The sequence below is a fragment of the Balearica regulorum genome, chromosome Z, assembly GCF_011004875.1.
Source record: "Balearica regulorum gibbericeps isolate bBalReg1 chromosome Z, bBalReg1.pri, whole genome shotgun sequence".
NCBI lineage: Eukaryota > Metazoa > Chordata > Aves > Gruiformes > Gruidae > Balearica > Balearica regulorum.
This window is the reverse complement of record NC_046220.1, coordinates 29776323-29802482: the sequence shown is the minus strand read 5'-3', so window position 1 is coordinate 29802482 and position 26160 is coordinate 29776323. Positions and strand designations below refer to the sequence as shown.

At 39.4% G+C, this 26160-nt stretch overlaps 1 protein-coding gene across 9 annotated transcripts in view; it reads right to left on the bottom strand.

The window, feature by feature from the left end:
- RNF38 (ring finger protein 38) overlaps window positions 1-26160 on the bottom strand; it is a 151410-nt gene that overhangs the window by 53730 nt on the left and 71520 nt on the right. For 3 of the 9 annotated variants that reach the window (XR_012832920.1, XM_075739285.1, XM_075739286.1), the window contains exon 2: window positions 19389-19459. The exons of 1 other annotated variant lie outside the window; for it this stretch is intronic. Coding sequence is in view for 2 of the 8 variants with exons in the window: in XM_075739285.1 (XP_075595400.1) it covers window positions 19389-19459 (71 nt within the window). In the remaining 6 variants the exon portion in view is untranslated. Of the gene's footprint in view, window positions 1-11300; window positions 11389-13629; window positions 14129-19388; window positions 19460-26160 lie in introns of those variants that run through there. 5 more of the 9 variants (XM_075739288.1, XR_012832921.1, XR_012832922.1 and 2 more) reach the window with 5 other exon arrangements.

Sequence of the window (26160 nt, the reverse complement as noted above, 5' to 3'; positions counted from 1 at the left end):
GCACAGCAGTTTTGGGGGAAGATATACTCACTCCCCTCCAGCAGTTGGCACCAGGCACACAGGCTGTGACCTGTGGTCCTGCTGTTGTCACTGACACTGAAACCCTCACTCACGTTGGTTCCCCTAACAGCTGGCTTTAGGGACACACACTAGGGGCTGGCAGCCAAGACACTCACCCACTCCAGCAGCTGGTACTTAGACCCCACTTGCTCCAGTAACTGACCTAGGCCAGGGATGCCCACATCCCTGCTCTAACTGCAGTAGCTGGCACCCAGTCCACTCACACCTGGTCCCCCCCAGTAGCTGGCACTATGGATATAAAGTCTACAGGAAAATGACAGGATAATCCAGAGAGCTACAGCCATTCCAACTCCTGACACTGAGACCCCCACTTGCTCCCATGCCTGTCATCGCAGCTGTGGTGCTGCCTACACCTCCAGTGAGACTTCAGTTGCTGGCTTAGTCTCCACTCAGGCTGGTCTCACCGAGTCCCTGCAGCAATCACACATATAGCATAGAAAGGGAGATTAGTTAAGAACAGACAGGACAAATCAGGCACGGGGCTCAACCAGGCAAGTGCACCGACTGGCCAGTTTACAGGCAACCAGCCCCTTTGCTACCCTTGTCTGCCTACCCCACCTCTTTGTTCCTCCCTGCCCCCTCTTCCCCTGCACATTGCCTCCTCAGCTGGCATAGTCCCACTGATCGCCTCCAACATCCCAGACCCTCAGGTTTGCATCCTGATCCGTTGCAAAGTTCCAACTTTGTCTGCAGTTTCTTGATGATAGTCCATCAGCTGATGTGACCAAGTTTGTTTCTTGTCTTTGTCTCCATTAGGTTTGTCTGGCAGGTTTGTGTCTCTATGTATTTTGTTTACAGCTTCCCCCTTTTCCTATTTGACAAGCTCTTAAATCAAATAATCTCACTGAAATAAACATTCCCACATTCCATATACCCTCATCAATTAGTGACTGTTCAGGTTTGGTCCTTGTTATTGTCTCCCTTACTCTTTGTTGGTCAGGTTTTGTGTCTCAGAATGTTCCTATTTATTCCACTTTTTCTTATCATCCCCTTTTGGCACTGAAAAGGTCCTTTGCCAGACACACGAGCTGATGCTCTCTCCTTCTACACACACTTACAGAAATCACACAACTCTTCCACTAATGGTACACAGAAAAATTATAAGGATACTGTCAGATACTACAGTCCAGGAAGAGCAAGATGAAGACTGCCTCAAAACAGTAAAAACTAAGGAAACTACAACAGCCGCTCACCCCTTGCCCCTAAACAAGAATATTTAACAAAAATTAAAAGGGTGGGTGTACGGTGTGAGAAGACTTTGTTAGAGTAAACCAAGATAGTTCGCTTCCTCCATCTGAGTATGTAGAGTCCCGAGCACATCTTATCCTATCCTTATGGAACCTGGGATAGTTTGATTCTTCCCGTCCGAGTACGTAGAGTCCCCAGCATGTTTTATCTCATATTGTCATGGTAATCTGAGATAGTTTGCTTCCTCCCCACGCACACCTCCTTTTGCATGGGTGCCAACAATAGGGGCCAGCTGCTGATCTCTAAATTTGGACAACAGCACCTGCACTACATTGGCAAGTTTGCTAATGAGCCAAACAGGACATTGCATATGCATATGTTAATCGGCACAAGTTTTATCATCCATCCAGAAAGGTGTTTTTCCTTGAGCTTCACTCCTGAGAGCAGGACTTCACTGCATCGGGTCCCCATTTGATTAGCACTGGTGTCCCAGGGCTCCCACCCCGGCAAAGCCAGGCTTTCATTAAAGCCAAAGCTTTCACTCGCCAAGTGTTGTGCCTTGTCCCTGAGGCATCCACACCCACTTTTTGCTCATCACAGTGGGGAAAAAAGAAACAGGAGGAAAAAAGTGTGATCATATTAACTTGTAAGCTGACAGAAGAAAAGCTCTTGGTGTTTATACACAAAGCTTGACATTTCCTTTAAATATACTCTTAAAATTCTAACTGTAAATACAACTGGAAAGAAGCTACTAAAAATAAGCAAATATGTGCAATAAATTAAGAGCCCTGTTCTACCAGTGTCAAAAAAGTTAAAGATTTTACAGAAAGATGGACTATTACCAAGCCTAACTGCTGTGCTTTTTCTAAGACAAAATAAACAATGATTATTCAGTTGGACACAGGGCTGCATGACAAAGGACTTCTCTATGTATAAAGATTTGCCCGCAGCACCATACTGCAATGACACACAGTTTTACTGGCAAAAACTCTTTAGAGGAACTTTAGCTGACAGAATAAACATGAGCAGTAAGAATGTTTTGCCAGAATAATTGGATTTGCCCAAAGACTTTTGCTGGCTTAGTCACATTGGTTAATGTAGTGATCTTTTTAATTCTGCCAAATGTACACCAGTTCAGCACAAACACAAAACACTGCTTGTTCAACTTCTGCAGTGTTAAGTAGGATTCAGAACCTCTGCTTCAACCCACCACCATCCACATCATCATTTTACCTGTTCACACAAATGAAAGAACATCTGGAACAGACACCATGACTTCTCTGGGAAGAACTGGAACATTTTACAGCTGTTGATAGCACAATCGGGTATAACAAAGCGGTAAAGTGGAGGTAAAGTGGGTAGATGGTGAAAAAACAAAAATTCTAATACTGCTGTCCACACCCAGCATCCTCCAGTGACCAGATATAAACCTAGAATGTAAATATTCAAGACAACTGCCTTAAACAATGTACCAGATCTTTTCTAAGTCCCATTCAGATTTTACTGAAAAATATTACTACCATTAATATTCAGAACTATTTCTTTCTAGCCAAGCTTTGATTTCACAGTTGTGACCAAGAGACACCTTAGTTGGAAACATGGCTGGCTGGGCATATATAAGACCACCTCCTGATGAAGGAACACCACAGTAGTTTGAATTTGGTCTAATGAAAAATTGGCAAAGAGATACAGTCCTTCCTAAGTCTGAAAGCTGTCTCAAAAAAAAAAAATCAAGTGGCTGAAAGGAAGGCCAAAATGAGCCAATTCTCAGGGTAGGTCCAAAAGTCCTAAGAGATAGCACCTGGAGTACTGTGTCCAGTTCTGGGCTCCCCAGTACAAGAGAGATATGGGCATACTGGGGAGAGTCCAACAAAGGGCCACAAGGATGATGAAGGGACTGGAGCATCTCTCCTATGATGAAAGACTGACAGAGCTGGTACTGTTCAGCCTGGAGAAGAAAAGGCTCAGGGGGGTATATCTTCAATGTATACAAATACTTCAAGGGAGGCTGCAAAGAGCCAGGCTCTTTTCAGTGGTGCTCACTGACAGGACAAGAGGCAGTGGGTACAAACTGAAATGCAGGAGGCTCCATTTGAACATGAGTAAACACGTCTTTATGAGGGTGATTGAGCACTGGCACAGGTTGCCCAGAGAGGTTGTGGAGTCTCCATCCTCGGAGATACTCAGAAGCCATCTGGACATAGTCCTGGGCACCTGGTCGTCTTGCTTGAGCAGCAGGGTTGGAACAGATGACCTACAGAAGTTTCTTCCAACCTCAGCCTTTCTGCGCTTCTGTGACAGCACAAAGGAAAGCAGTAGATGATTTTCACTCTACAATAAAGATTTAGGCATTCTCCTGTGAAAGAAGCAAAGCGCAACTCAATACTTCAGGGTAAAGCTCCAAGAGTTACCCTTGAGACACAAAGTATCCCTGTGAGTGTATATCCACACTGAACACTAGATACATCTGAGTACATAAATAGGACACCATTTCTCTCTGGGCTTCAGAGAGGACAGTCAAGAATTAAGAAAATCAATATGTAACTAGTACTTGGGATGAAAATTCCACAAATAGAGAACAAGAAGTGCGACACTAACTGTTCCTATGGCTATAGCAAAATGCACAGGAAAAAAAGAGTAGTTCAGAAGAAAACCCCTCTTGGTGCCCTCTCTATGGGATTAGGGAGAAAATATTCTGTATTTCAGTTCCTTGAGACAGAATAGTCCTTAGCAAGGCACATCATTCTGAAAGGAAGCCTACAATGTTCCCTCCAACTTTCTTTTGAAATATCACTATGTGGTAAGAAAAAACCTAGTAACTTCACCTGAAAATAGAAACCAATCTACAATAACAATGTCAGGTTGCCAATATAAAATTTGCTGTAGCAGGTTTACACATATCAGGTTTCTTAATAATTCCTGTGAATTAAAGAGCCCTTTTGACAGTGAAACAGCAAAAATTTACACAGTATTTAGTAAAAGGAACACAATTGTTAAGTAAGAGCAACAATATGAAACATAGTATAAAGAGGATGCAAGGCCATCTAATTCTTTTGTGTTTCAAAGCTATGATGGTATATATCAATTAGACTATTTCTGTATCTAACAGCTGAAGAATGCTCATCACTAACCTTTCTGTGCTGTCCATAATTTATTCACGGTTAATAGGATTAAATCATTATTTAGTGACAGTGAGCACAATAGCCAACATTGTTCTTCCATAACCAAAACTGACAATGAATGCAAAGTGTTTCTGCAAAAGATCTGAGGCATGCAATAACAAATTGCATTATCAATAGCATAGAACATTCCACCAAATGCATCTCTTCATTTCACTTACGATCAAAATACATTTATAACCTGAATATTTAATTTGTTGTTTATTTGACATCAGGGTGACAGCCATTTCCAGGGTTTTCTCTGTATAAGTTCCTTCTCAGAAATGCAATTCTCATTTAACCAGATGCTTAGGGGACACAAAAAACATCAGAGACAGCTAAGCCTAAACTGCTTAAGTTTCACACAGTAAATAAAGTCTTAAGAATTTGATTCATAGGTGTCAATATCTCATACCAAATGCTGGAATATTTCTTTGCTGCATGTGAATTTGAAACACACAAGAACATTAAAAAAATGTAAAAAATCTTAGCATCCTATCTGGCACACTACAGCACTACCAATAGCAAGAAGAAAACAAGCAAATTGTGTGTAGTAGAACTACAAGTTTCTTCTTCTGAAGTTCTATTGCTCACACAAAAAAGGACAGTGTAACCCATATATCACACCTGAAGCATCTCCTTTTCTAATACTGAACCAGGTTTAAGAATCAAGGAAACACACGGCCATCTCAAAGTTCTTCAAATTGAATTTTATTAATACTTGCTATTGCTTACAATACTTGCTATTACTTACAATACTTGCTGCATGAAAATTCTTTGAAATATGAAAATATTTTGCAATCCTTTTTTTCAGAGAAATGAATCAAAGCAATTTCAATGCTGCTAAACTCACAAAACACATACTAAGTATTTAATTTGTACCACATGAAGGTGTTTTTTTCTGAATAGCGATCATTACCTCTCATAATCCAAAACACCACTCAAAATCAATCAGGGGAAAAAAATTCAACTATACCTCACTCTCTATTAAAGAACAAAATTGTTGGAAAAATACCAATTTTACTTTCAAATCCCAATTCACAGTCTCAATTTTGAACTCAACTTTGTCAATGGTGTGGGTGATAACAAATGGAAAACAATTTTTTCTGTTTCTGCAGATGTTTCCTGCAGTTATTATGCACTATGGTAGTAAGCAAAAGCTGTTACATATATTTACTATCTCACTAAATATTTGTAAGCTTTCATTCTTAAAACTGGAAAGCTAAAAAATTATGCAACAAATAAAGTGCCATTTAAGGAGATGGTGGTAACAGCAACTTCTTAGCGTACACAGAGTCCTGAAATAGGTCCATTTTTGGTATGTAAATAAAACAGAAGTTTTTAATTAAAATCACAAATTTGTAGCTACAGAAAGAGTGACGATTTCCTCATATACAAGGCAGAAACACATTAAACTATGCATGTGTACGTTCAAAATATGTTCATTACTATAAAGAAGTTATCTTAAATGTCATAAAATATACTGCAATTGATATATTTAAAACAATGTCAGGGCACGAGGAAAGTGGTGAAATCAAGACAAGGTGTTCAGATATAGGCACATTTCAAAAAGATCAAGTTTTCAATTTTAAAAATAATTCTGCTCTTTTAGCTGATGAGTCTGAAGAAGAGAGTGGCTCAAAGTTGTCTTCATACCAAAGTCTTCTCTACATATAGTTTGAATGTGTAATATGTATTCACTATCACTTTTTCATGTAGGCATGTGAAACTAACATACATGTACATCAACAGAGACAGGGTAATCAAGACAATTATAAACCAAATCATACTCTTTCCACTTTATTTTTCCCCACATTAAACTATATGTATATATGTACACAAGCATGCACACATACATATGAAACACAATATATGTAAATGGACAAGCTAGCATTTCAGCAGAAGACTGAAACTTCTTATTCAGATAAATTAACAAGCTGACCATAGTTGTGGACAAAGTGTTAAAGAACTGAACTGAGGCATACTGCTACCTAAGCACCTGAACTAGTATTTACAGAGGCATGAACCAATTGTTGACAATAATACATTTAACCAGCAATTAACATAGCAGATTTAAAATCAATCCTCCTCCAACTTCAGCCCACAAAGAGGGAACATTTACACTGATATAGATGTAACTTACACTATTGTAACCAATGTCCTTACCACAATGGACACAAAGGCAAGTCAGCCCTAGAATTTGTTCCTTGGAAAGGACTACTGGCATAATATCTCTACCACAACACATGTTTGAGCATATTCACATTGGCTGCCTTCCCTGGCTTTGCTTGTCACAATACTGAGCTGCATTAGCAGAAGATGTGTCTCTGCCCAGCACACCATACCATTAAAAATTTCTGTGTAAAATGCAGTATTATATCTTTTCAGAAACTGAGGAAAGTTAAGATCTAATTTCTTCAGATATTACTAGAAATTTAAGCCTCAACAAATATTCTTGATCTATTTTAGAAACTATACAATGAATCCACAAAACAACCTACAAATACAAAGGCTTTATTTTGTCATTCACAGCATTTAGGACAAGTAAACTCTTTGTATCACCTACAAATGGCTGAACATAACGGTATGCCCACTGAGCATAATGTTATGGTTGGCATCTTGTTAACCAATTTCTTGTTAAAATGGATTTATTTACATTGCAGAATACTAAGTGTTTATACATTGCAGAACCATCCTTAATGATAGTACAAACCTAAGATTCTGTTTAAGTGGTGGTTTACCTGGACTTTATTAAAGCCTTTGACACCATTTCCCACAGCATTCTCCTGGATAAATTGGCTGCTCATGACTTGGATGGGCATATGCTTCGCTGGGTAAAAAACTGGCTGAATGGCTGGGCCCAAAGAGTTGTGGTGAATGGAGTTAAATCCAGTTGGTGGCTGGTCACAAGAGGTGCTCCCCAGGGCTCAGTACTGGGGCCAGTTCTGTTTAATATCTTTATCAATGATCTGGACAAGGAGTTTGAGTGCACCCTCAGTCAGTTTGCAGACTACACCAAGTTGGGCAGGAGTGTTGATCTGCCTGAGGGTAGGAATGCTCAGCAGAGGTATCTGGACAGGCTGGATCAATGGGCTGAGGCCAATTGTATGATGTTCAACAAGGCTAAGTGCCAGGTCCTGCACTTGGGTCACAACAACCCCATGCAGCGTTACAGGCTTGGGGAAGAGTGGCTGGAAAGCTGCCTGGTAGAAAAGGACCTGGGGGTGTTGGTCAACAGCTGAGTATGAGCCAGCAGTGTGCCCAGGTGGCCAAGAAGGCCAACAGCACCCTGGCTTTTATCAGAAATAGCATGGCCAGCAGGACTAGGGAAGTGATTGTCCCCCTGTCGTTAGCACTGGTGAGGCTGCACCTTGAGTCCTGTGTTCAGTTTTGGGCCCCTCACTACAAGAAAGACACTGAGGTGCTGGAGTGCGTCCAAAGAAAGGCAACAAAGCTGGTGAAGGGTCTAGAGCACAAGTCCATGAAGAGTGGCCGAGGGAACTAGGGTTGTTTGGCCTGGAGAAAAGGAGGCTGAGGGGAGCCTCCTTAGTAGTTATTGCTCTCTATAACTACCTGAAAGAAGGCTGTAGCCAGGTGGATATGGTCTCTTCTCTCAAGTAGCAAGCGACAGCACAAGAGGAAACAGGCTCAAGTTGTGTCAGGGAGGTTTAGATTGAATATTAGGAAAAATTTCTTCACCAAAAAGGGTTGTCAGGCACAGAACAGACTGGCCAAGGAAGTGGCTGAGTCACCATCCTTGGAGGTATTTAAAAGATGCATGGTTTAGTGGTGGGCCTGGCAGTGCTACGTTAACAGTGGGAATTGATAAGCTTAAAGGTCTTTTCCAACCTAAATGATTCTATGATTCTTTTTAAAGCTCACTATGTTTAGGCTATGCACTACATATTACAGAGTACTAGTCTGAAACCTACATGGGCCATTTAATTTTTACTAACAGCTTGAATAAGTTAATAGAGTTGTTTTAAAAAGCTTTTGGGAAAAAAAATTGTCTTTCTCCATTACTTGGGATTTGAACACACCTTTTACCCTCAGTAGCTTGTAGAACTTCATTTTTGTATGCATCAGACTCACCACAGGCCCTGTGCACATATTAACAGCAACAGCAGCTGGTTCCTCTGCCCCTATAAAACACACATACTGGGAGGCTGTCATTTAACAGAAGTCATCTAGACATGTATATACTCCTTATAATGAGATACAATGGGTAGAGAACTCAGTCCTTTTAATGTAACTGACAAATTATAGGAGACAGCAAAACCAAGAAAGAATTTATATTTTCTGCTAAGTTAACCTAAAAGAATATGAGAAAATATTGCAGATCCTCAGCTTCAAGCTTGTGTAGATCTTTTACTTTAGAAAATACAATTATTCTCATGCAAAGTCAAAGTTTTGTTGTGTTTCTTTTTTAACAAATCATATGATACATATCAGATAATACGTGAAGGAAAAAAGCCTCACTCCCCCAAATGCACTCAAATAAGCATGTTTTTCCGACTTCTCAAACCTCATCCTACATTTTTACTGAGGAGAAAAAAGACATGAGAATTGAAAGCATGCAAGAAATTCAGTGATATGTGTATTTTTTTTATACAGTCTCAAGCTCTGTCCTACACTGAACAAAGTCACCATCACAGCTATGAACTGTTAAGTCACATTTCAACTACAGATGTATGTAAACAGCCACATACTAAAAGCAGAGCCAGAGAATACAAACACTATACTAGATTTCTATATCTGAATTTGAGGAAGAGTGCTTGGACTGTTCTCTGATACAATAAGGAAACCGAGAATAAAGGGGAAGAAAGATTCATGTATGATCTTTAACCTATGCTCAGTAGAAATTCACATATAAAATGACCAAACGCATATTGGTCTAGCCAGGCTCTTTGTGTTCATATGTGAATATTTTTCTCAAATCCACACTCATCCACTTAGAACTTTGCTATTCGTCTTCATAATTTCCCTCCACAATATTATTTAAAATGAATACCTGTTCCTACTCTCATGTCTCCAATCTCTTCATTTCCCCTCTGATTTTATATTCAGTTCCAATGTTTTCCCAATAGACTTACACATAGAGGACATCAAAACAAAAATACCCTGCCTCAGTACCTACCATCAAAACGGATGTCTTTGCAAGAGATTGATTTCTAAGAATCAGATTTTGAAAATGCAGTTCATCAACATCACAGCTTTTTAAAAGAACAATCCCAACACAGATCATCTAAAGAAATACCCTGAATAAGGAAGAAAAGTTCTTAATTTTTGTCTAGAGAGACCATCTTCTAAAACTTTCATGAAGACTGCCTGACAGAGCATGTGCCCAGCAGCACCATAAGTTGTGCCATGAATGCTCTCATCCCTGCTCACATGATTTACTCTTACTGCAATGTGAAAGAAAAATTTGGCCAGTTCTGTCAGAAACTAACAAAGTTGGCAAAAACAGACCACGAGGCTAAGATAAGAGGCTCTGTAGAAAGGACAGTGTTGCGTTTATGCCATTGCTAAGTTTGCCTAAGACAGAGATGTTCAGATTTGAAGGACAAGAACAGAATTGCAAGATTGACAAGATCAAAGGGCTACTTAAACAGAAATCAAGCAAAATACAGCATATGTAGCAGTGTCACCATGAAGCACCACACTTTTTAATAGTATCTGAGGTCATGGCAGGAGATACAAAAGTAATGTTACTGCAAGCGAACCAGGAGGTAAAAAGTTCTAGGACAGCAAATCTGAAGCGTGCTGAGAACCAGGAACTGTGAATGTGTATCGTGGTTTAACACCAACTGGTAACTGAGCACCATGCAGCCACTTGCTCACTCCTTCCCCCTCAAGGAGGGGAGAAGAACGGAAAAAAAAAAACCTTGTGCGTTGAGATAAAGACAGTTTAATAGGATAACAAAGGAAGATGATGATAATAACAACCACCACCACCACAATAACAACAACAACAACAAGTGAGGCACAAATGCATCACAAATGCTCACCACGCGTGAAAGGAAAAAAAACAATCGGATGCCCAGTCTGTTTCCAAGCAGTGATCCCACATCTTGGCTAGCTTTCCCAGCTATACATGAAGCATGATGTTATGCAGTAGGGAATATCCCTTTGGCCAGTCTGGGTCAGCTGTCCTGGCTGTGCTCTCCTAGCTTCTTGTGCACCTGGCAGGGTGCGAGAAACTGAAAAATCCTTGACTTAGTGTAGACAAAACAACTACCTAGCAACAACTAAAACCATCACTGTGTTATCAATATTCTTCTCATACTAAATCAAAGACACAGCACTATACCGGCTGCTATAAAGAAAAATTAACTCTATCTCCACAGAAATCAGGACAACATGAATGAGTGTCTCTATTTTTCTGAGAGGGGAAGAGTAAAAGAACCACTCCTTTCACAGCTGCAATGCCAAGGGAAGTCACTACGTGAGGTAGATTTACGCTGCTTAACTATTTTTCTACCAAGTGAGGAACAGTTCCACTATAACCCAGACAAACTGGTTGGACAGCAATCAGCAAAATGCTTAAGGTGCTAAAGGCCTTCCTTCCTTTCTTTTCCCTTCCCACTGTTTTTGAAGAGCTGCTTCTCTTACCATTTTATTGCTGCTAAAAGATAAAAAAGCCCTAGCTTTCAATGTTCTGACAAACAGAAATCAGTAGAGGGCACCAAAAAGCAAAGGAAGTTTCCTCGGTATTTCAAGAGCTCAGTAAGAGGAACCTACTCGCTCCTAAGTGAAGCAAGAGAGTAAAAACCATGAAAATCATCATGTTAAATCGGAGACCTAGACAGGCTTTGCCCATGATGTAATTTAAATAACACCATATTAGATTATTTAACTTGATAGGATGCTTACACAGAGAAGGAAACCACTGGTTAAGTCAAACCTGTCTCTTTCCAGAAGTTTCAAAAATCAGTCCTCCACAGTCAAAACAACTGTCTGACTGAAAATAGGAAAAAAAGAAATTTCATATCCTACCTGTACACTTATTCCTACGTTTCAAATCCCTCTGGGACAGGGAGTGGTGGTGGAGCTACATACAAAGATTAAATGAGAAAACCTTTAGAAGTCAAAGACTTGCTCTGTACGAATTCCTATTAAATTCACTAGCAATTTAGCCCATGTAGCTTCCATGGACAAACACCTACAACAGCTTTGTAATGCAACAAGACTGCAATTTAAGGTTCAACTCAATAGTAACCCTGAAGAAGCAACTTGTCCTTGTAACTGTACAATTTTTATACTGCAGTAAGAGCTTGCATAGAAACCATTTAATTCTTAAAAACTTTGAGTGAAGAGTTGAAAAAGTAACTTGACTTCATCAACAATAGCACTTTATAACAAGAGATAATATATATGATTTAATATCAATAAAATAGATTGAAAAAACGTATTTAAATAAGCTAATGCATAAAACTTCACATATCACAATAGCACTGATGCCCCTGATGTCAGCTTCCAAGCCAAAATCATATCATATACTGTGACTCCCACATCACTGCAGGTGCAAAGCAAGGACAGATTGACTTGCAACTTCAATTTAGTATTTACTTTGATTAAAAAAAAAAAAAAAAAAAAAATCAAAGTGAACCAGATGCAAATCAAATAAAGTTTAACCTGCTCTGTACATCAGGGAGATAACAAAATAAGTCTCACACATGAGACTCTTGAGATCCCCTCATTTATAAGCGTCTTTTATTTATATACCACTTGTTGCAATTACCACTCTTAACATGCACTATCTCCTAGTAACAATTCCCTGGAAACCTTCTTCACATTGTTATTCTATGTATGCATAGATTTGTTTCCTAGAGATTTAGTGATCAAGGAAGATCAACAACATTATTAACTTTTAACAGTCATTAAATCTGCCATGCCACCTATCAGTTCTCCTATCTCAATACTTAATCCTCTAGCAACTGCACCTTCCTTTCTCTTACTGCACACATAAATATCCACATGGAGTACTTTCCTTGGAACAGCGTGCCTCTAATACCAGAGCTGCAGTACCCCCTTGAAGGGGAAAAAGGTTTGTATTTTCCATTCTTATATTGCTGCAAAGCAGGTAAGGAGTCTGTTGGGCGAGCAAATAGCAAAATCCCTGCGATGTGGATAAATACTATAAATTTGGCAACCGAAACCAAACTAGTTGCCTCAGTGAATAGCATTTAAGAACAAGCACGTGAGCAGCAACACCTAATCAAGTAGTAAGCAACACTTGAATAAAGCAGACTATTAGTAATTATGTTCATCTTACTGTTCCAGTTGCCTCACTATACTTTTGAAGAACTTATCAGGACGTATACATTTGCTCCAAATACAACCCTCAAAAATCCATTTCAAAACGCAAATGCTATACATTCATAAAAATTCTCATCGCTTACGCTTTGGTGAACTTCTGTGCAAAGAATTACTAAATTAGTTGCTATAAACAATTACAACAACTTAAAATGGATATCTCCAGAAAACATCTCAATGCATAATCAGTTTTAAAATACACTTCTTGAGGAAACAAGAAGCATCTTTCTGACCTAAGTATAAAAAATCCCCTTGATGTTATACAGGAATTAACTCATATATACTGAAAAATACTAACAGAATGCCCTGCTAACATCGATATTTTCTTGAACAGTTTTTCTTTCTCATCAAACTTTAAAGAATTAAAGACACCTAGAAATTCCATTTTACTCTAAGAATGGGAGGGTGATCAGCTGTTCAGTGCTTCAGGCACACTTGCTACCTCCTTGCACACACCACATTAAACCCGCTTGTCTTCTTGAGGACAGTACACAGCAATTCAGTTCTGAAAAGCCACGTGATTTTTAAGATTCCAGTTCTACCTTTTGTCAAAGCAGATAAAGCATTTTTAAGAGAATCAAACGCTTATGTCTCCCGAATCAACCTCTCCGAGCTCTTGTCTACCTTGAAGGCCGCCCCACGTGGAACCACGGCTTCCACTGCAGGCACCCTCACACCCAGGCCGCGCGGTCTCCTTCGCCCTCTACGTTTACGAATGGCAGCCCAACAGAGCCAGGTCCAGCACGACGCCGCCCCGGGGCGCCCGCTGCCCTACTGCCGGAGATCACCACCTTCTTCCCCTCGGCCGCCAGGCTCGACGCTGACGACTCGGGGGCGCCGGTCCGGCCCCGCCCCAGGCGGGCTAGCCACCCTCCTCCACCCCTACCTGCCGTCCCCACGCCGGTACCTGCAGCCGCGAGGCGCGGCGTGGCCGCGCCCCCACCTCCTCCGTGCGCCCCGCAGACACCGTCAAGACTCCCGCGCCGCCCCCTGTCGTGTCGGCCGAGGGCCCCCCTGCTGCCGCCCGGGCCGGGCCTAGACCACGCGATCGCTTCCAGGAGCGTCGGCCCGGCGTCTTCCGCCCATCACAGGGCGAGTGCCCCGCGTGCCGCTCGCCCGTTCTGCCTCCGCGCCGCTGCCGCTTGCTCCCGCGGCCCGCGACCACCGCCGCCCGCCATGTTCCGCTCCTTCGGACCACTGCGACCCCGCGCGCGACCCCGCGCGCAACCCCGCCGTCTCCGGAGGCCGGTGACGTCACTCTGCAGGCGGCCCAGGCCCGGGCAGGGCGGAAGAGGCTAACCCCACCCCACGGACAGCGACGCCGGGCGTCCTTTGTTTGCACCTGGGGCTGCAGGGAGGCCGGCCCGCCTACGTCACCACCTTGGCCGGAAGAGGCGGCCCGGCGAGCCGAAAACCTAATGCGCCTGCGCGATAGTGTTAAAGCCGCTCGCCCCGTCCCCCTGCTAAGGGCTGGAGGCAGAGTCCCGCACGCAGGCGCGGCCGCTGCCCCCACCCACTTTTAGTTTCGGTTTGTCGCTCTGCGCCCTCTGCCCGCGCAGCGGCGAGACGGCATGGACGGCGCAGGTCGGTGCTCTCCCCCCGCTACAGCAACGGGGACGGTGGCTGCGCCCGCGCCTTCAGGCCGCCAGGCGGACTCCCGCACCGACAGCGCCTCGCCGCCGCTTAGAAAGAAACAGCAAGCCTTTGGGGGCATGCGTGGTAGCGCGCGACTGAAGCACCGGGCAGGAACCACCGTTGACAGGAGAGGGGGCGGGAACCAGGCCTGAGGGACGGTTGTGCCTCGGTAGTACGTGCTGCTGCCACCGGCGGGGCACTCACCCGAGCGGGGGGCACCGATGACTCTGCGCTCAACACCGAAGCGTCACAAAAGTTATCGAGCCTCTCAATAACGGCCACCTGCCAGCTGCTTAGCTCATACTTACGGACTCAGGATTTTCATCTGCTTTCCCGATATGCAGGAAGGGGCGAGACTGACTAGAAAAAGTCAACAAAACCCCCAGGAGCGATGTCACCTGCTGACGAGTCATTAGAGAAGGATGATCAGCCTTTTGCTACCTGTGCCACAGGGAGACTAGATGCTCAGCAAATGGAACAAATGAGGTATCAGAGAACTGATCTACTCAAGCTATTCCCCTTAAATAAGGTATCATCACCGGAGCTATTTTCACCTTTCAAACCTGCCTCCATTCTTTGTACTTAAGTCTAATGAAAGTTTCCCCAAATCTGATCCAGAAAAACAAACCATCTGCTATAGAATTCTCTAAAGGAGACAATTTGTGAAGGTGGTTCAAGATCAGCTGAAATCCTTGCAGCTGCCAGATGTGAAATGAAAATGCATGAAGCTACTTAGTAAGAATAGGCATATTTAACTAAAACTAAGGAGGGAGGGCACAGATGACACATACCAAGAGGAATGAATTCTTGCTGTCTTAATTGCACAGGAAGAAAATTTTCCCGTTTTGAAATTGGAAGGGGCAAAAGAAATTCCTTCCAATATTCTCAATTTTCTATGTACTGTCCCCTCCACACATTCCCCACAAGAGATGTATGTAGTCCTATTTTATAGATCACATATTAATAAATGTGATGGACCTTAAAATATCTGAATTCCTGAATCATTCTGAGTTCAGCTACGGATGAGTCTGTTAGGCTTATCCTACCTGACTCTGCACCACTCAAAGAGGAAAACAAAGTGGATTTTTTTTTTTTTTTTTTTTAGGATTAGAACTTATAAAATACTTCCCACCTTGTGAAAACCATCTTTTTAAAGAGTTGACAGCCCTCTGGATTACAGACTGAGGACTGGGTGCCTGTAAAGACAGACAAATGAGTAAGTTCAGGAACCAGAAATTACTAAAGAAATGGAAGATGTACTAACTATAACTGGGAAATTTAAAGGTTAGAAATAATGAATCAAATCTTGTAGTTCTGTATTTGGGTTGTAAGTATCAAGCAAAGAGAAATTCTTACTATAAGAAAGCAATCTAATAGGAGTAATACTATGAAAGTAAAATAAATGAAAGTAAGTTAGAAAGGAGTAAAGCAAGGTAAGTATTTGGAAAGAACAGTAATTTCCAACCCCTTAGTGCTAGTGAAAAATTTCCACAGGATTGTTCCCATGGTGCTTTATTTTTTTCATTGTTACTGAGTAGTCAATTTGGTTTTTAACTGCATGAGAACTAAGAAATAGATGATGAGATCTCTGAGAACAGATGTCTCAAGCATAGTGAAGAGTTGCATCTTTGCAGCTTCCTTTCAAAATAAGCAAGCACCCTTTAATGGAAGTACACCACTGGTGAAACAACCACACAAAGGACAAAAAATATTTTAAAAGCTAAATAAACTAAATATGATTGAAAGGCTCTGCAGGATAATATACTTGCATCTATCTCTTTGTTTACCACTAGCAGGAAAACACTGCTTCGGCATTAAAGCAAAGTAATATTGCAAGGAATAATAGTTCCTTGTTACAAATACCTTTCCTTAAATGCTGTGCTCCATAGACAAATTTATTCAGTTCTGTTATTTAACATTTTAAGAATGACAATTCCAGCTTTAAGTATTTAAATTATTTAAAAATCATAGGTATTAAACATATACAGCATGTTATACTTCAAAGAAAAATCAAAGAAATTACAAACATGAAAAAATGGTCTCCTGACTCATGCACTGAGGCTTAAAAGCTTCCACCTACAAAACAACAGTTATTTTAAGAGTATCTCAATTATAATCACTTTGCAACACTAAGTAAAATGGGAAGTGTACCCTGTATCTATGCTGTACTAGATCTTTTTATAAGACAAAAGGCAAAGTACTGGTTTTGGTGCTACAAAATTAAACAGATTCTCAGTACTACCATAATGCTCTCAGTGACGCATTCTTAATGCAGTGAGGCCACACATTAAAAATCTTAGACTTTGGTTTCCTGATGATGTCACTGAACATGAATTGAAGATTCTCATGTGCCAAGTCAACAAAATCAAGTAATTGGGGTGGAAGCCTGGGAATTGTTTTCATTAAGATTGCAACATTCCTTTTGCATGTGTGGTGTAGAACTTTTCTCACACTGTTTTCCAGGAAATGAAGATAGGGCTTGTGGAGAACCTACTGTAAAATATATGCAGATTACTAGCCAAATACTATCCTTTAAATTTCTTCTGTAATGCAAAAACTGGTTACACACAGTCAGGCACAGGGCAGAATATTATTTCACTGAAACACGTGTATTAATTAATCAAAGATATGTGAAACTATTCTGAAGGCATGCTTTTCATAAAGTTTCTAGAATGAATACAAAAAACTCCAAAAATTAATAAAAAACTTAGAGACATAAATCAATTAATTCCTGCATTTTATCTTTAAATGACATTCCCACCAAAATGAACAGGTGCTGTCTCTTAGTAATGGCAGAATAAATTGGAACTCTCATTTTCTAGGTAATTCCCACTGGAAACTAATAACCAGTTCAAAAAGTGACACAAAAATATAGGCATATGTGAAATACAAGCAAAGAGTGGTAGAGAATTGCAATTGTACCCTTGTACTGTAACCAGCTGCTTTTAGGGAGCACTACTTATGATTTAAAAAAAAATAAATCCATATACACAAGCCCTTCACAAAATTAAAAACCAGAACAACAGACATCCAGTTGGCCTATACTACCCCAGTGACACTAATTGAGCATTAGTGCTTTATCTTCTCTTTTAAAACAAAAGCACAAAGTTCAGTGGCACATCTGAGAAGAGCACAGATGTCTGTTCTGAAGATTGTTGGCTGTTTTTCCAAACAAGTGGTCATTTTATGCAAGGGATCAACTAGAATTTCCTATAAAATTCAAGGCAAACACCTTAGTGTTTTCTCACAGAAAAATCAAAGCTCCTACACCAAATAAAATTGACATTTGAGGGAAAATGTGTCTTTGAAATACGCTCAAAACACATTGTCTGCTTTTTATGCTAGTTCCATTTTAGTCAGCTTTTACAGTTGGTGCAGAATCAATACCAATAAGAAAGATTGTTTTCTCCCAACATCCCTAAATACATAAAAAAGTAAGTTGTGGCCCAGTTTCTCTATTAATATGGAGGCAGGTGATGTGCTAAACAACTCAAAAGGCTATGCACTCTTCTGAAATTTAAACCAGGTAAGCTGCCACAACCCTTCCCACTCCCTCCCCTCAAACCTGTGCAGCACCCAACAAATAGAATTTCCAACAAGACTTAAAACAGTTGTAATTACCCTGATATGAAATAAAACTAAGGGAAAGCAATCAGTCTAACAGAGGTCATCTTCCATGTAATGACAGAAAAGGAAGCATGTTAAAAGAGAATGCCAGTGTTAAATTGGTGCATTAAGATGGCTCTGAAAGGAAATTTCCCCTAACTGCTCCTCACCCAAGGACCTTCCCAGGAACAGAATGCACAAGGACAACAACAACAAAAACAAAAAAACCAAAGCAAACCAAACCAAACAAAAAAAGCAGTGAATACTATTGAAAATAGTTAACCAGTTAATCACTTGGAAACTTAAAGTATTTTTGTGTGTTCAGGATACCATGTTTGACCAGTATCTGTAGGTTAAACCAGACCCTAAATATAGCATGGTACCTAAAAATAAAATTACATTTTAAAAAGAGAGGACAAAAAAAAAAAAAAAAAAAAGAGTGAGAGGGGAAAAAAGAAAACAAGGCAGTAGAGCAGTAAAAGAAACTTGCAGTGGAAACCTAGCCCTGGGATAATCTGGAACAACTATAAAATTAACTTACTCAAGAATTCCAAAACACAAGGATTTGTGCACTTATCAAGGCACTGCCATGCAGGTCACATTCCATTTCCCAAGAAAGATCATTTAAAATTTGACTAATACATGCCATTTTCCAGGTGTGTCGAGCCAAAAATTTAGTTCACTATAAAGTGTTATACTTGCAAACAATTTAATGCATGTGACGTGTTGAACTAATGTTAATTTATTTAAGGACAGTAAAACCATCAGCAGTAACAGGAACATGAAAGCAAGTCTCACAAGCAGTTCAATGCCACAACTCTTCCCTTCTGTATGCCACTTACACTACTAATCCAAATATCATTGAACATTTAACATACGGTACTACTGATTCAAAGCAAGCTCATCTGATAATGGTTAGGTAAATGCTTGCACACTACTAGACAAGTTGGTATTTTAAGCACTGAACTGAAGCTACCCATCTGTAAAATCTTAAGTTCCCAACTCCAAAACAGGAAAATACAGCTAGTACAAAAAAGCTTTGAACACTTAGCTAGGCTCCAGCCTCTGAAGTCAGAAGCAACAAGACATCCTACCTTACCAAAAAAGCAGCAAAAACATTGCAGTTCTTTACTGAGGGTGTCAATATGGCAAATCACAACTGTTTACAATATCAAAGGAATACAAGCAAAAAGAAAAGTACAGTACTAAAGACAGGTTTCTCCTTAACTAAATGATTGTCTTAAGTAAAATATATTTCTTAATATGCCAGAGACAGTTCCAAAAGTAACTCTAAAAATTGACTGCTATACCTGCAAAACAATCAATCTTTGTATAGAAAAAGCAATACATAAAAATCCTCAATGTATATGTATCTTGTGAAGGAAACATTTATGTAAGCCTCACCTTGTCACTGTCATCATTACATATGTGATCTTGATGGATTGAGTGGCATTGAAAGGATGTACCAATGCTACCTACAAACGACAGCAGGAGGGAAAAAAAAAGAGAAAAAAATCATTAAAATTATAGCCCAATTCCTGTGAACATTACAAATAAAGACAAATTTAGCAAACATTCTTTTTTCCCCACACAGAAGAGAGGTTTAGTTGCCAAACAGCTACACTTGACAAGTCATGCATTTAATTCTGATAACGGAATAAGCAAAGAGACATTTTGCATTGTGCCAACAATGTCTTCATATATATTTTTTCTAAACATTTAAACAGAGTAAAATTAGAACTAGTTCATCAATCCAAAACAAACATATGCAGTGAAGTACATACACACAGATAAATAAGGGAAGCTACACATTTCATGTTTAGGCAGTGAAGTCTTGTCCCATATCCTCTACTACAGAAAATTTTCAGCACCCTGGGTAGCCACGAAACAGCAGTCTTTTTCCAGTGGTATGTTAAGAATGAGTAGAAAAATCCAAGGTCAAAGCAGAAAAGTTTCAATGATACCCATTTTGTTTGTAGTGGAATTTCTGCGTGCTTAAGATCTTTCCACATGTTTCTTTATGCCTAGGAAAAAAGGGACAGCACACCTCTGCAAAGGCTTACCCCAGTCCCAAGACTTCTGTCCAAGGAAGGAGACAAACTGAAGTTTGATCGTATCTATACAGATTCTCAAACAGATTTACAGAACTCTTACTCATACTGTAAAGTTTTATTTGATGTGCTGTTTCCTTGCTTAGAAAGTACAGGAGAGGAATAACTGCTGTTGCTGAATTTATGCTTCCCTAAGATGACTTCTTTCTGTAAATATTAAGCAAAACAATTTTTAAAAAAGCAAGGAGAAAAAAAAAAGAGTCTCATTTGTAAAGCTACACTATTTCATGATTTTCCTTACAGAAGATCTAAAGTTTGCCATACAGCTTTGCAGTTCTTATGTTGTTTTGGACCTGGGCAGAACTGATCAAAGATGATAATTGTTACAAGCAGGCAGAAATCATAGACAATTAGTGCAAGCTTCCCCTAAATCCCTCTGTATTGGGGCAGAGAAGGAGAGTTTGCCACTGCTTATTGTCATTACCTCAGGTAAGAAACAGTGTATTTAGCATTAAAATTGCATTTGCCCCCTGAATTCTAGAACAGAAAGTAAAAAGTGGGAGAGGGGGAAAATCAGTTTCCTTATCCTTCACTCCTCTGCATATGTGTGCACGCACACACACCCCCCCATCCCCCCACCTCCCACTCCCCCCCTGACTGGACATTCTTGAAGAATATGCTGCTGAACTCCAAGGAATATACTGTCTTGTATTTCATCTGCAATTGCTACTGCTATCATTATGCCATGTGAATTCTGTTGGTTGTGGTAGATTTCCCTTCTTATCTTAGATGTAGTACAAAGTACAGCCAAAAGCACTACTGTGCTGCACAGGCACTACCCCCGCAGTCAGCAAGAAGGCTTTGAGCCCTGTTCAGCACTTTGCATCTGGATGTTGATCATTCATGAACTTGAGCCAATTCACATCATATTAGGCTTGATTCACACCACTTGCAGACTAGGTGGCTTTACCACAGCTACTGGGAAACAATTCATGTCACAGCTGCATGTAGATACTGTCCTGGTGTTTCCAAGTTTCTAGAACAGCTAATAGTGTCCAGTTTTTCTGTCCAGAAGTTTGCATTTGCACATGCTATCTGAACACAATTCAGTCAAACTTCTAAAGTTTCCTCATCCACTTAAACATTTTTTTTCCAAAGCAAAAAGTATCCATCAAATCAAATTTAAACCACCAGAAAATTCCAACATAGTCTGATCTTACTAAAAGGAACAGAGCATTTGAATTCCTTTTTTCCTGAAAGGTACTATTAAAACTTTCATCCCAAGATGCGATACACTTATGATTTCCCTTTTTTTCCATACCTGAATTGCTTTTATACCAAACAATTCTTAAATCAGTTTTTAATGTGTAAGAGTACATAGTGGTATCTTACAAAAGTTCGTATTTTATTACGTTATTTTATTACATATGCTACATAAATCTCTCAAAAGGGGTGGTCTCTAAAGATCCCACATACTGAGGAGGTGGATTACTTGCTTTTATTTTTATGTCAACATACAAAGTCTCTAAGATTTGATGTGGGGGAGTGCTAGTGAAAGTGATAGACATCTCAATGGTTACAGAATTGTAATTCAATAGTCATAGACATGATTCATTAGACTTTGGACCTATAATTAGCAGCTTTATAGATGAGCATAATAATATGCATTGTAATATGATGGCACATTGATTTGATGGCCTACTGTTGACTTTTATTGCTTTACCAATTTCCTAATAGTGTTCATTAATTAGCAGACTTCTTAATTGCTCTGCAACAATTATGTCTCAAGTCTCCAATCACAGGGGTGAACTCAAATCCCGTCAGTAAGGCAGACATGGCGCAGTAGACATCAATGCCTTTTATCACCACATGTTCCTTCCTTTGAATGCGCTTGTAGTTCTGCAGTGTTTGGGGGTACCAATTCACAGTAACCCAGAACTGTGAGCTGACGAATATTATTTCAGATTTCACGATATTTTGAGTTTCCTTTGAACATCTGTCTTCTGCAGTAGTGCTGTAAATGTCTCAGAACATACTGAGTTTAAATTTACAGAAAATATACTTGTGAAGAAAAAAATAAATTAAATGCAATCAATTTAAAAAAAAATATACAAGAGGAAGAAAGATTATACCCACACACATTCACATATTTATTTAAGTTCCTCTTTTAAGGGAAACTCCTGGCTTTTAAGGGAAACTCCTGCCAACCTCATTTTGCAGAAATTTTGAGCTAGCAGTAGAGGCAATTCAAGCAAAAGTATTTAAAAAAAGGGCTTTTAGATACTTTAGTAGAGATTTCTATTAGATGAATAACAGATTGTGGAAATCCATAAGCAGCAATACAATATTTGTCTATAGGTAAAACATATGTATATATGTGTATATATACACACCCATATTTGTATATACCTATGCATATGTACAGATGTAAGTGTATATGTATATATACACATACCTGCAGAATACAGTTTATTATTCTATTATTTATAACAATATTCTATTATTTCTAGAAAACATTCTGTTACTTATAAATACCCACCATTTAGAATTGTACACCTTTGCAGTCAGGATATTCCAAATATTATGGGATTAAAGGATAGTGGGATATGAAAGCGTAGTACCCTTTATCGTTCAGACATTAGAAGACCACATTTGGTTGAAGACAAGTTTGGTATAAAGGTTTGCACATAAAATAAAGAGGGACAGACAGCAGTAGAAAGTTCTTACTTTGCTTTATCCCTTTCTGCAAGAAAAAAACACTAGCAAATTTATCTCAAATTTGTGAAAATAGAACCAGCTTGCAGTAACTTCCCTGTATTTACTTTTCCCCATCATTAAGCTAAATATTCTGTACTTTTTTCACAGTGAGCATCACAATCGTAAGCATAACTATTTTGAGCTGCCCCTTAATGCTACTCAAAAATAGTAGAGATGATAATGCCATTTTACAAAAGAAGAAAAATAGGAAAACTATTCTTTACAGCAGAACTATGCAGTATACATGCACAGCCAACAGTAGAAAATTACAGTGAACTTCCTTTTTGATGTGTGCTGAGAAGAGGTTTTGTTGCAGAAGAAAGGGCAGCTGCAGAAGGTTTAGCATCACTGTGTTAAAAACTGCTCCACAGCAGAGGAAGCTCTGGACAGCAGCAGCAGCACTTTCCTCTGGGGTCCCTAACATCATTATGCAGGAACAGTGAAGAGAGATTCTCACAGCTTGCCTATCATTACTATTGATTTTTATCCCTCTTCCCTTAGCAAGACCGGCTTTGGAGTCTGTTATTTGATGTTTTCAATGCAAAACCTGACATTTAGCACTAACGATTCTGCTTACTGAAAACAGTTTAAAATTCAGTATGAGGAGAACTAAATGCCTTCTTGCTTGGTCTGCAAAGGAGTCTTTGCTCTTTTGTTTAGATGCGTGTTTGCTAGCAAATGGACAGACCATAACATACAGAGTTACTGAAATGGAACAGAAGTTATAGCCTTTTTTTTTTTTTTTTTTTTTAATCAGAAGCTTCAAAAGATGTTACACGATATTTATAACAAACTCAAATCTTTTGTTTCAGGAATACACTTTTTACTATTTACTTTTTACTATTTACTTTTTACTACTGTGTTGTATATCTATATACACATACTCCTACCTATATTCTGCATGTGTGCCTATACACACATACACATTTACATGCATGCACATACACATAAAAATATGTGTACATACACACATACGTATTTCTATAATCCATCATTCAGTTATAACATCACAATTACTACTAAGGTAATTACAGACTTCATTAAGGATCAGAAAACAGGAACAGATGTACGTAACTGAGAAAGTCGGGTTTTAGGTAAGGGTCCATAGTAACGTAAGAATCCTGAGAAATACAGTAAATATGACTCCTAAGCAAAACGGTTTCCAAAGCTTTGTTACTTTATTACTTAGAGAACTACAGAGATAAACATGTTCTTCAACAGAATGGAGTCTCTGGGCAAAATACAGCCCACGTTAAAATATGAAAGTTAAGAAAAGTCTTCATTGGAGGGAATAGCAAAAGGACAAGACAGTAACACACTACCACAAGACTGAAATTATTTAACTAGGTAAGCGTAAATAATTAGCAACATGAATAGGCAGGCTTTGTAAAAGAAGGCTCAAGAACACTGGAAAATAGGTAGGCTTGTAGATTAAAATATATATATATAGTTTATATAGAATGCCAGCTCATATTCCCAGACTTTAATACTAGAAATACAAGCTTTGACTGCTTTGTTCCCTCTGTCTCTACACATCACTGCAGAACGTGCAAGCTGACAGAGATTCTATAAGCAAAATATCTCCAAGATGGAAACCGATTGTTATTTAGAGCTGTTAGGTTAAAAAAAAAAAAAAAAAAACAAAAAACCGAACCCTTATTTACCATTATTGTTCAGGAAACAAGTATCAGAAAGACATTTGGGGGGAAAGAGAGAGTGTACTATAACAGTCAAAGCTTCTCCACATGCTTTACTGTAGAGGCTAAGACAACACACATCTCAATTCGCTCTAGTATGTCCTTGTAAGACCACAAATAAGCACACCTAACATCTACAGTATCATTAAACCTACACATTATCCATTATGCCTTTGTTTACATTTTTTTCTGGAGATCATAACAAAGCAAAACTATGAGTTTTTTGGTTGTTGTCTAAACTTTTTTTTTTTTTTTTAAATTTTTGGAGGAGATCTCAATGCAGCAAAACTGTGGCTTCCAAAAATTCACCTGCACTTCTGCACTACTTTGCATTTCTGAGAAGCCAGAGTCACCTTAAAGCCACCAAAAAACTTTAAGAAATAATGCACTGAGAAGAGAAAGAAGAAATAAACTTAATTATGGAGAAGTAAAAATCAGCAACAGTCAGCCTGAGGGCCTTTTCTGATTGTAATACAACTAACAAGACACATAAACATGAAACTGATGCAGTTCTTTTCTGCAGTTCTCAGGCAGACAAGAACATTGATTTAGTTCTTTTCATTGGGGGGGGAATCACTTAATCTCAGACTGATAATTTTGGACAAAACACTACTATCACTCTACAAATTTATCAGTATATAGTCCAAGACACAATTAGGACTTTTGTCATCAAATTACATAAGGAATGCCACTTAGGTTCTTGGTGAAACTTTTATCAATGCAGATGTAAATATTGACAAAGATGTGTTAAAGACATGACTTCATGAGTTCCTAGTGAGTTTAAAAACAAAACCCCAAACAACCAAAAAAGCAGGCTGGTTTCTAGACAATTATTCTTTTGAAAAAAAAACCAAACTATTTGCCCCCAAACACAAACTTACATAAAATTAACTTCTTCCTGACTTATCACTTCAGGAAAAAAAAGTTATTTTGCCATAGGAGTCATTGACTCTGGCTGTACTGGCTCGAACAACATCAGCGCATGCCCATACTGTGTATTTTTTAGGAAGGGGGAGCAAAGAAGAAATCACTATACAGTCAAAGTTTCAAAGTGGGAAGGGAAAAAACACCAGTTTTAAACTGTTCAAAGCATGCAAAGTTCCCTTCCCATTTCATTTAGACTTATGCAAAACACAAGTGTTTTCACTAGGAACACTCCATATACTTTCTTGAAATCTGGAATCAATTCAAGCTCAAAGGTAAGCTAAAAAACCCAAAGACAACACAGTATTAAGGACAAGGCTTGACAGCTTTCTGCCCATTACCCCAGAGGCAGAATTAAAGTAAAATATGACCTCTTGGATTAGTCTAAGATAAAAAAGACAGGCAACAAATGATGAAAATAGTTCAGTTCTCCCAAATTACAGCACTTAAAAACTTGTTTTGGGTATATGTGCATTTGGGTAATGAAAGAAATTTCCAGAGGTGGTGCAGAGCCTACATCTAACCTCAACATCACCTAGAACTTGTTCTCTACCAAATTAAACTCGTAAATGCGGACCTGGCATTACAGGCTACATTAGAGGCTTTACAAACAGGCTTTTCAAGAACAGCGATCACATACACAATCACAATTACGAGTTGGCTTTGCTCTAGCTATAAGTAATACCAGCACCATCAACACAGCTGCAGTAGTACAGCTTTCAGTTAGTAAATACATCAGACACCTGC